Here is an 11,995-nt window from a genome sequence, read left to right as displayed (position 1 = left end):
CCCCCCCCCCACCCCGCGCTCAGGTGCTGGGCACCTGTGAGGAGCCTGCCCCGCACCCACGTGGCCTCTTCCGGGTGAGCTGGGCTGTGGCTGCTGGGACTGCAGGAGCTGGTCGGGCGCCCCGTGTGTTTGTGTAGGACCCGGTCTATGAGGCCGGCTAGGAGAGAGTGTGCTGCCCGCCCAGCATCCCTGTGGTGCCACTGGGTGGCCCAGAGGCCCACGCTATGCCCCAGCCTGTGGCATCTGGCTGCGTTCACCACATCTCCACATGGGGACTCTGGCGCTGTGACTCAGGCGTACGGGGGTGTGGGGGGGCCCGGGGGCCCAGGTGCTGCCCAAGGCCCAGAGGTCAGCTGGGACCTGCCCTTCCACTCCAGACACTCATGCTTCAATCGCTGGCCAGGCCTAGGGACCATACTGTGCACGGATATTGTGCACCGGGCCTCTAATTTCCAAATAAAGCCACATTCTCAGGATTAGGACTGCAACATATCTTTTTGGAGGACATGATTCAACACAATGAATAACAAATGCTAATTCTCCAAAACATGTCTACAGCTTTAGTGCATACTAAACAAAATCCTAGCTGCTTCTGAAGTTTATAAGGAAAGTTTTGTTGCATTTGGCAAGTTGATGCTAAAATTTATATGAATATTCAAAGAACCAAGAAAAGCCAAGATAATCTTGAAGAACATAATGGGAAGGAAAACTTTTTCTATCAGATAACAAGATTTATTATAAAGCTGTCATAGAAATGAAGACAGTGTAATATTTCTGCAAAGAGAGACAAAAGGAATAGATGACACAGTCCTGAAACAAATCCACACCTTTATAGAGAACTATATATGCAAAGGCGACAATACAAAGCAGTAGGGAAAAGACAGACTTTTCAAAAATAGCACTAAGTCAGATTAACATTCATATGGAAAAAATGAAATTTGACTTACCTCACATCATACACAAAAACCAACTTTAGGTTGTAGATCTAAATAAGAAAGACAAAGTAATAACAGTTCTAGAAATTAGTAAGAACCTTTGGTAGGAAAATATTTTTGAACAGATACAAGGAGCACTGAGCATAAAGGTCTTTTATGTTCATCAAAAGACACCAATAGCCATGGCCTATGTTGCTCAGTGGTTGGAGCGTCCACCTGAGCACTGATTCCCGTCAAGGGCATGTACCTGGGTTGCAGGTTCAATCCCTAGTGGGGGGCACATACGGGCAGCAGGCAAGCAATTGATGTGCCTCTCTCACATGGATGTTTAGCTCTCTCTCTCTCTCTCTCTCTCCCTCTTCCCCCTCCCTCCCTTCCATTCTCTCTAAAAATCAATGGGAAAAAATATCCTCAGGTGAGGATTAACAACAACAATAAATGACACCAATATAGGCCCTGGCCAGGTAGTTCAGTTGGTTAGAGCATTGTTCAGATAAGGTTGTAGGTTCCATGCCCAGCCAGGGCACAATGAATGCATAAATAAGTGAAACAATAAATTGATGTTTCTTTCTCTCTCCCTCTCTCTCTAAAATCAACAAATACAATTTAAAAAGACACAAATAATAAAGTGGAAAGGCTGTCCACTGAGTGGGAGAAGATAATGGCAATACATATGTATATTCAACAAAGGACTCATATGCAGAATACATATCGTAAGAAATTGGCAGATAATCCAATACAAAAATAGGTCTGAGACTTGAATAGGCACTTCATAAAAGAGGATATTCAGATATTAAAAAAACATGAAAATGTCCCTAGCTGGTTTGGCTCAGTGGAGAGAGCATTGGCCTGTGGACTGAAGGGTCCCAGGTTTGATTCCAGTCAAGGGCACCCGCCCGGGTTGCGGGCTTGATCCCCAGTATGGGGCGTGTAGGAGGCAGCCAATCAAGGATTCTCCTTCATCATTGATGTTTCTATCTCTCTCTTCCTCTCCCTTTCTCTCTGAAATCAATAAAAATATATTTAAAAAGCAACAACATGAAAATGGACTCAACCTCATTTGTAATCTGGAAAATCCAAATTAAAACCATAATCAAATACCACTATACCCCCACCAGAATGATTAAAATTAAAAAGATGTACTGGTACAGTAGTAGTGATTGGCCAGGATGTGGGGCAACTGGAACTTTCATACATGGCTGGTGAAGTGCAAACTGAAACCACTACTTTCTTAAATTGAGCTCTGGACAGTGCAGCTAGGTTGGGCTTCTAGTGCACCAAAGGGTTGCAGGCTCAACCCCGCTAGGGGGCGTGTGGGAGGCGGTCCATCACATAGGTGTTTATCTCCCGCTCCCTTCCTCTCTCTCTAAAAAATCAATAAAAGATCTTTTAAAAAAACTGTTTGACATTATCCAGTTAAGTTATACAAATACATAACAAGCAATTCCGCTGCTAAGTATAAAATTACCATATGTGCATATGTGCCACAAAATACAGGAATATTCACAGCAACATTATTCCTAATAGCCAAAAATTGGAGACTCGTCAAATGTCCATCAATAGGAGGTTAAATTGTAGCATATTTCTAAAATGGAATACAACACAGCAGTCCAAATGAACGAACGAGACAGCCTCACAAATCATAGATGTATCTCCAAAACAATGTTGAATTAAAACATACCAAATCTTGACTTTGTACAACTTAATTTCTTCATTTACACCTCCCAGATAAAAATTTGTACCTCTTGGGGTTGTGGCGAGGACTAAGGAATGACGCAAGTCCAGCAAGATCTTGGCTTAACAAATATTAGCTATTATTTATTATTATGTTCTCCTAAGAGGCCCTTTCTGGAAATGAGTGTCAGAGAATGGTGCAGCGTACTTACTGCGTCGTCTAACCCCCCCTAACCCTCTCCCCGCCAGTCCCTTCCTCTACCTTTTCACAATTGGGTCTCGGTCTCTTTAAGAAGACAACCATCCCTGAGGTAAGAGGAATGCTGGGAAGAGCCACCAAGCTCAGGACTAGAGCATGATGGGAAAAGGGCGTGCCGAGACCAGGGAAGCACACGCCCGCTAGTCCGCCTGTGGGATCGCCCTGGGTCACGCGGAAGAATTCCTGTAAGAGAAAATAATTCTCGCCCCCGCGCGGGTCTCTCGGGTCCTATTCCTGCTTCTCCGGCCGGTGCTCCCCGGCAGTAGAGGGGCGCCCCGAAGGTGAGCGCGTCTGGTGGTGGCTGGAGGGACTGCGCGGGGAGGGGTCACACCATGTGATGGGGCGGGAACCGAACGGGGGCGGTGCCGGCGGGCTGCGCGGCTGACGCGGGGCGGGCTTCGCCGCGGGGAGTGACACGCTCCTGCGGGATGCGTTCGCTCCCGCCGATTCCGAGTTGGGACTCGGTGACGCGCGTGGCAAGTACTGGTGGGGACGAGAGTTTCGGAGCGAGTACGATGCTCGGAGGAGAGACGAGCGCGCCTAGATGGGTAATATTGTGGCAAGGAGACCGAAGTTCTCACTTGTTCTTGAGCTCGGGCTTTTAAACCAGTGGCCCATTGCAAGCCTGGCTTGACCACCAGGAGAAAGACAACCTTGTGGAGGTACCTTTTGCTGCAGGCTTCCTGCATCCTGTTTAGTACATTTCCTACTAGGTCTAGGAGAAGGAAAGGCGCTGCATGGTTAAAAGAATTTTTTGTTTTCGAGATGGGGAAAGGGAATCAGAGCTCAGAGGGTCTCACTCCTAGGCATCGAAACCATGGAGACCTTGAAAAGTGCATTATCTTAGTCCGGGGAGTGGGGCCCTTATGGAGGCCACCAGTAAAGGCTGAGTTAGCGGCGGGGGAGGGGAGCTCAAGGGGCCCCACTTTCAGACACAAAAGCTGAAGTGGGTCTCCAAGTCCTAATTCTCATGGAGTCAGAAACTGTTTGAGCCCTTTCCCTTCGTCACTTCTTCCCATGTCTTGGTCTGCAGGTCACATTCCCTCTGTAACTTTCAAAATATAAAAGACCAGAGTGCTTGTCTTTAAAGATATGAGGGAAGTGGGAGCTATTGCCAGAAGATTGTTGTCTCACGCGAAGGTAGCAACTAAAGGAGAAGGCAGGAAGAAAGGAGAATGGTTAGTCATGGCCCCAGGAAAGTTTGTTTTTCAGATGCTCAAATCTAAAGCCTTGTGCTCAACACAAAACGTTTAATGTAAACATGAAGAAGAAAAAAAAGATTAACCTGAGTACCAATCCTTTATGTTGTGTTTTAGGAGCAAAGCTATCTATTACCAAGAAGAAATATATTAGTTTAAACTGGAGAATTCCTTTACATAAATAATTAGAATGAAAGAACCTTTGGATGGTGTATGTGGCAGAGCAATGGCTCCACAGCAGGGACTTCCAGACACAATTAAAGAGGAACCTGACAATGTTCAAGTAAGCATTTAATTTCACTTAATTTTTTAAAAAAATTCCTTCTTTTCTATCTGGTGAATTCAAATTTTTAGTTAGGCAATTTCTAGCTTGTACATTAAAATGACCCAAACTGATTTTTTTCTCCTCATTGGATGAGTAAATCAGTTTTTCTGATCTTTGAATGAAAAAAGACCTTGGTATCCATATGATGTTTCGTTTTGTAAAAAGAAAGTAGTATGTTACCATTTTTCCATGCTTGGAGTACCTTTTTTTTTAAAAAAATTCTCTTGTATCTGATAAAAGTTTGCTTTTATTCTCTAACTATTGTCGTCTATTCTATGCTAGGGGATCCAGGAAGTGATCAAAGTCACCGTAGCCCCTTCCCTCATAGAGCTTATAGGTTAGTAGGGGAGACAGACATTACACAAGTAATTGCTCAAATAACATCTATAATTGTAAACTATGACAAGTGCTCTGGAAGAAAAGCATAAAATAGGGAATCTGACCTAGATTTGGTTGGGGGCAGAGGATGACTAGGAAAGGCTGCCCAGAGGGAAGGATTTGTGAGCTGAATTATGAAGAATGAATAGACTACGCAAAAGCGTGGGGAGTGTTCCAGACAGAGGGATCTGCATGTAGGAAAACCCTGAGTTGGAAAGAGGCATGGTTCTTTTGAAGAACTACAAGACATTCCAGAAACGAGGTTTAACTATAGAGTAAAAAGAATGACCCCTGTTCCGTCCCCCCACCGGTGTGGCTCAGTGGTTGAGTGGTGACCCATGAACCAGGAGGTCACAGTTTGATTCCTGGTCAGGGCACACACCTGGGTTGTGGGCTCTATCCCTAATAGGGGGCGTGCAGTGTAGTGATGACATTGTACTCTATAGATCTGATGACATTAGTCCCTTTAAAGACCGTCTCGTATGATAAAGCATAAACTTTTTAGTGTGACATGCAAACTATCCAAATTTAGGCCTTTGTTTCCCTCTTTAGTATCATCACTCATCCTCATTTTTCTAATCTCTGCTCCTGCAAACTATTTGCATTTCACTCAAAGTATATTCTGTTGAGTTTTGTTTCCTTGACTGCACAGTTCATTTCTTCTGCCTGCAGTATCCTAAACTAGATAGCTTGGCAAAAATTTTCTCCACTTTTAAGATGTAGTTTAACTGTCACTTAGGGGTGAAATTAATCTTTTTTTTTCTTTCTATTGCATAGTGCTTTTTATTTTCTTGCATTTTATTTTCTTGTTGGTCCTCACCAGAGGATATTTTTTCCATTAACTTTTAGAGAGAGTGGAAGGGAGGGGGAGAGAGAGGGAGAAACATCCATGTGAGAGAGAGATATTGTCGATGTGAGAGAGGTATATGCCCTTAACTAGAACCAAACCTGCAACCCTTCAGTCCGTGGGCCAACGCTCTAACCACTGAGTGAAACTGGGTAGGGCTATTTTATTTTATTATTTTTATTTTTTAAAATATATTTTATTGATTTTTTACAGAGAGGAAGGGAGAGGGATAGAGAGTTAGAAACATCGATGAGAGAGAAACATCGATCAGCTGCCTCCTGCACACTCCCTGCTGGGGATGTGCCTGCAACCAAGGTACATGCCCTTGACCAGAATCGAACCCGGGACTCTTCAGTCCCCAGTCCCTCTATCCAGTGAGCCACACTGGCGAGGGCTTATTTTATTTTTTAAAATCCTCACCCAAGGATATGCTTATTGATTTTAGAGAATGAGGAGAAGAGGGAGAGAGAGAAAGAGAAAGAGAGAAACATCGATGTGAGAGAGAACATGGATTAGTTGCCTTCCGTATGCACCCTGACTGGGGGTTAAACCTACAACTTAGGTATGTGTCCTGACCAGGAATCGAACTCCCAGCCTTTTAGTGTACAGGATGACACTCCAACCAACAGAGCCTCCTGGCCAGGGCAAGTATTCTTTTTAGTAAGTTAAAGAACGTGTATATAGGTACTTTTAACTTCTCTCTTTGCAGGTGTCAATAAATAACTGTTGTTATTTAAGTCCTAGAGGCCCGGTGCACAAACATTTGTGCACTCAGGGGGATCCTTCAGCCCGGCCTGCGCCCTCTCGCAGTCTGGGAGCCCTTGGGGGATGTCCAACTGACGGCTTAGGCCTGCTCCCCGGGGGGACATCCTTAGCGCTGCCATGGAGGTGGGAGAGGCTCCTGCCACCGCTGCTGTGCTTGCCAGCCGTCAGCCTGGCTTATGGCTGAGTGGTGCTCCCCCTGTGGGAGTGCACTGACCACCAGGGGGCAGCTCCGGCTCTGCCCCCCATTGCCCTGCTGGTCGCCGCCCCCCCCCATCTCCGTCCCCTCCCTCTGCTCGCTGGCACCAGCCTTGGCTGGCTGCCGCTCTCTGCTCGCCGGCCCTGCCCCTCTCCGCCTGCTCATTCTGCCACTTGGTTGATTTGCATATTAGGCTTTTATTATATAGGATAATAAAGAACATCCACTTAGGATTGAGTGGAGTTGGATTCATTCATTCAACAAATATTTATTAAATGCTGTAATTATCTTATACAGGCAGTCCTCAGGTTATGTCAGATTCGACGTATGTCATTTCGTGGTTACGTTGCCATCTCCCATTTACAGTATTTTTTTTAAATATATATTTTATTGATTTTTTACAGAGAGGAAGGGAGAGGGATAGAGAGTTAGAAACATCAATGAGAGAGAAGCATTGATCAGCTGCCTCCTGCACACCCCCTACTGGGGATGTTCCTGCAACCAAGGTACATGCCCTTGACTGGAATCGAACCTGGGACCCTTCAGTCCCCAGGCTGACGCTCTATCCAGTGAGCCAAACCGGCTAGGGCCCATTTACAGTATTTATAAAAAAAAAAGTTTCATCATTTTGACGTATGTACATATGTGGTTTTTTTTTTTTTTTTTATTTACCACAAGTAAAGGTCAGGAATTGTTATCTTTCTTTTAATTTTTTTTTTTTACTGTTTCACTTCATTATTGCTGTGTATGTCCTCCCATGTGAGTGACGTAGGTGCTTATGTAGGTGGGTTCCGACTTATAGCGAAAATCGCGTTATGTCGCGCTGTAGGAACGGATCTCCGACATAATCTGAGGACCTACTGTATAATAAAAGCCTAATATTCTAAGTATCTGGTTGTCCAGTTGGCTGTTCAACCAATCAAAGTGTAATATGCTAATGAATGCTAAGGCCGCTCAACCGCTCGCTATGATGTGCACTGACCACTAGGGGGCAGACAGTCGACCAGTGCTATGACGTGCACTGACCACCAGGAGGCAGACGCTCTGACCAGTAGGTTAGCTTGCTGCTGGGGTCCGGCCGATCGGGATTGAGCAAGACAGGCAGGATATGCCCTGGAGCCGTCCTGCGGTCCCTTCCCGGCTGGCCAACTTCCTGTGTCCCTCCCCAGCTCCGATCGTGCACCGGTGGGGTCCCTCGGCCTCGCCTGCTGACAATCCAAGACCCCTCAATCGGAATGTCGGAGAGCTGGTTTTGGCCTGATCCCTCAGGCCAGGCCAAGAGATCCCACTGGTGCACGAATTTGTGCACCTGGCCTCTAGTGAAAATAATAATTATAGCTAATATTTTTATGTGTAAATCATGCTTAACTTTTGGCTAACTGTAAGGCATCATGCTACATACTTTGTTGATATTAAATCATTTATCCTTCATAATGGGCCTACAGGTTAGATAATATATTTTATAGATAAGAAAGTTGAAACTAAAGAAGATTGAATAACTTGTCTGAGCCAAGATCACATCTGTCTGTCTACTGTCAGAACCCAGAGTCTCCTCTGTTGTGCTATGTTGACTGTGTTGGCTGTTGAGTGTATAGATGTGGAAAAACAAATATGGTCCCTGTCCATAGTGGACATGGTACTTTCAGTCTTGTGTGTGTGTGTGTGTGTGTGTGTGTGTGTAGGGGAGAACGAAGGGTATTGGTTGGGTGTTGTCCAGTGCACTGAAAGGTTGCCGATTTCATTCCTGTTCAGGGCACATGCCCAGGTTGTGGGCTCGATCCCTGGTAGGGGAGTGTGCATGAGGCAACTGATGAATGTTTCACTCTCACATTGATCATTTTCTCCTTCTCTCTCCCTTCCTTTCTTTGTTTCTGGGAAAAAAAAAAAAAAAAGAATAAAGACAGTCTTACAAAGATAAGTATATATATTTTTAAATTTTTGTTTCATGATTATATTTTATTTTTAAGCATTTAAAAATATGTTAAGGGTAAATCTGATTTGGACTGTGATGATTTTTAAAAAATATATATTTTTATTGATTTCAGAGAGGAAGGGGGAGGTAGAGAGAGATAGAAACATCAATGATGAGAGAGAATCATTGATTGGTTGCCTCCTGCGTGCCCCCTACTGGGGATCAAGCCCGAAACCCAGGCTTGTGCCCTTGACTGGAATCAAACCCGGGTCCCTTCAGTCCGCAGCTGACGCTCTATCCACTGAGCCAAACCAGCTAGGGCTGGACTGTGATGATTTTATGCATAATGAGCAGAAACTCTTGTGTCTTTTCTGCTAACAGATAATGATAGCATGTAAATGTCTTGGCTAAAATTACTAATTTTACAGACTCTAAATTATTCAGATTAATTTAATTTATTGTTCCCTTATAAACACAGCCTAAGAGAAGAGTAGTGCTCAGCATGGAAATGCTGTGTATTACTCCTGTATATGAAGGTTACATTTGAAAAGTAGATATAACCATTATGAAAGATTTTTCAGTTCTGAAAGATCCTTTTTGTAAAGATTAACTCTGTTTTAATAACTTGTAAATTTTGACTTTTGAGGTAGTTGTGAAGGTGATTACAATTAGAATATAGAAAAGATGAATATGACAGAATTAGGCTTTTCTTGTATTTCTAGTTTACTTAGATACCAACACTATATTCATTTCTCTCTCTCTCTCTTTTTTCTCCTTTAAGGAGTATGGACATGCCCCAAAGCCAAAACTTCAAGGAAGTGAATTGAAAATTAATGCTGTGTTTTCAATCAGTGGAATTCCTCTTGGTAAGCAACAGAACTGCAAAAGTTAATTATAATGAATATTTGTTATATTCTGACTAGTAGAATTTAGGGAAAGCACCTCATATAAGTTTTTTCTTCCTTTAGACAAAGTAATGCTTTCACACTGGTAGCTGGTCTTGACCAGCATTTAAAATATATATATATTTTTGCCGAAACCGGTTTGGCTCAGTGGATAGAGCGTCGGCCTGCGGACTGAAAGGTCCCAGGTTCAATTCTGGTCAAGGGCATGTACCTGGGTTGCGGGCACATCCCCAGTAGGAGATGTGCAGGAGGCAGCTGGTCGATGTTTCTCTCTCATCGATGTTTCTAACTCTCTATCTCTCTCTCCCTTCCTCTCTGAAAAAATCAATAAAATGTATTTAAAAAAGAAAAAGAAAAAAAATATTTTTATTGATTTCAGAGAGGAAGGGAGAGGGAGAGAGAGGTGGAAACACCAATGATGAGAGATAATCATTGATTGGCTGCCCCTTGCATGCCCCACACTGGGGATCAACCTCAAACCCGGGCATATGCCCTGACTGGGAATCAAACCATGACTTCCTGGTTCATGGGTCAATGCCAGCCACTGAGCCAAACAGCTGGGCTTGACCAGCATTTTAAAAGTGGAATAGAATAAGATTAATAGTATATCCGATAATGCATGTAGTAAGGAAACATTATTTCATGAAACTACTATGTCAGTTATTAAATTATATTCCACCTACACATACACATGTATGTACATGTATGCTGGGTTATAATGTGAAATGTGGTTTTTACTAGGGGTTCTGGTTTTAGAAAGCTTGAAATCCCCTGGAGTGCTTATTGCCTCATTTATATTGGAATTTAAGACTGAGGGAATTGTCCTAAAAATAGAGAATGTTATGTGTTTATATTGATACTAAAACTTTTCTTTCTGTTTTTTTTGTTTTTAATAGCCCAACAGTTGACCCCAGGCTTTCAGTTTCCTCTTGCATCAACTGGCCCAAATAGATTGCTTCCTTCAGTTCCAGCTATAGCTTTGCAAGCTGTTTGTTCTGGTTGTAAAAAAATGCTTTTTAAGGGGCAAAATGCATATCATAAGACAGGATCTACTCAGCTCTTTTGCTCCACGCGGTGCATTGCCAGATATTCTTCACCTGTCTGCCTACCACCTCCTCCCAAGAAAACCTGCACAAACTGCTCGAAGTATAAAATTTTTAATTACATCTTTTTACCTTTTTAGTGTGTATACTAGAGGCTCAGTGCATGGATTTGTGCACCGGTTGGGCCCCTCAGCCTGGCCTGTGCCTTCTTGCAATCTGGGATCCCTTGGGGGATGTAGCTGTGCGCAAAGCAGCAGGTGGCCAGGGAGGAGCCAGAGTTGGGGCTGGGTGCCCCGCTACTCCCTCTCATCTGGGCCCCCCTGCGCCTGCTGCCACTGCCACTGCTCGGTGGCACTGCCAGGGAGGTGGGAGAGGCTCCCTCCACCGCTGCTGCGCTCACCAGCCATGAGCCTGGCTTTTGGCTGAGTGGCACTCCCACTGTGGGAGCTCACTGACCACCAGGGAGCAGCTCCTGCATTGAGCATCTGCCCCCTGGTGTCCAGTGCTCATCATAGTGACTGGTCGTTTGGTTGACCGGTCATAACAGTCGCCTAAGCTTTTATATATGTAGATAGATAGTTTAGTTCAAACATGCTTTTGCTACTTTAAATCTCTTTAGCTCATTTCTGTGGAAATAACTTTTTAGCTATTGAGAATTTGCAGATTATAAAGTTTTTGTAACATTAAAGAAATGATTTGGTGTTAAAAGTATTGCCTAAACCAGTTTTTTTAAATCTCTTTCAGTTTAAATTTTACTATGGAAAGAAATAAACAATTTGTGGGAATTGTAGGATCATTCATATATCCTGTAATCAGACAGCAGCCATTCAAAATTATTTATCTTGAATGTTATTGAAGTATAAGATAAAATAATAACACTCAAAATAAAATAGTATGTGAAAATTATTTAATTCATTAAAAGGTTAAAAACTCAATGGCCACAAATATAATGTGTTTATTTCTAAAAAAAATTCTAGTTTTGTTGGGGATCATTGTTGCTTCAAATAATGCATAGATTCAGAAAGAGAAAGGAAAGTCACATAAACTTCTTCTACCTTAGTACCTTTGAAGAATTTGGCATGTTTTGCCTATTTCTGTGGTAATATAATTCTAGGAATACAGTGTATTGTCAGTAGTCTCTAAGAACAAGAAAAGTTAAGAGCTTGGTTTTAGATCATGGCTCTATTACTTATTAACTGTATGACCTTGGGCTAGGTATTTTCTTTTTTTTTTAAATTTAAATTCTTTATTGTTTAAAGTATTACATGAGCCTCCTTCCCCCCTCCCCCCCCCCCATTGATCTCTCCCCAACCGCTCCCACCCCCCAGCATATGCCTTCACCCCCCTACTGTCTGTGTCCATAAGTTATGCTCATATGCATGCATACAAGTCCTTTGGTTGATCTCTTACCCCTTCACTCTCCCGCCTTCCCTCATAGGTTGGACAGTCTATTCAATCTTTTCTTTCTTTTAAAAAAGTATTTTTATTGATTTCAGAGAGTAAGGGAAGAGGGAGAGAGAGATAGAAACATAAATGATGAGAGAATCATTGATTGGC

General features: G+C 43.3%; 1 protein-coding gene across 4 annotated transcripts in view; it reads left to right on the top strand.

Annotated features, from left to right (window-relative positions):
* The first annotated feature begins 2,998 nt into the window (after nt 1-2,998).
* The window catches only part of ZMYM6 (zinc finger MYM-type containing 6), a 43,634-nt gene continuing 34,637 nt past the window's right edge, over nt 2,999-11,995 (top strand). The window contains exons 1-5 of one of the 4 annotated variants that reach the window (XM_070404691.1): nt 3,285-3,530; nt 3,902-4,046; nt 4,185-4,350; nt 9,272-9,356; nt 10,292-10,541. In XM_070404691.1, the coding sequence (XP_070260792.1) occupies nt 4,258-4,350; nt 9,272-9,356; nt 10,292-10,541 (428 nt within the window). In that variant the 5' untranslated portion in view covers nt 3,285-3,530; nt 3,902-4,046; nt 4,185-4,257. Of the gene's footprint in view, nt 3,150-3,284; nt 3,531-3,901; nt 4,047-4,184; nt 4,351-9,271; nt 9,357-10,291; nt 10,542-11,995 lie in introns of those variants that run through there. The other 3 variants (XM_070404690.1, XM_070404692.1, XM_070404689.1) reach the window with 3 other exon arrangements.

The sequence above is a fragment of the Myotis yumanensis genome, unplaced genomic scaffold (assembly GCF_028538775.1).
Source record: "Myotis yumanensis isolate MYYU_CA2020_CCGP unplaced genomic scaffold, mMyoYum1.0.hap1 SCAF_2, whole genome shotgun sequence".
Taxonomy (NCBI): Eukaryota; Metazoa; Chordata; class Mammalia; order Chiroptera; family Vespertilionidae; genus Myotis; species Myotis yumanensis.
The sequence above is the reverse complement of the archived record's forward strand: the minus strand, read 5'-3'. Positions and strand labels throughout refer to the sequence as shown.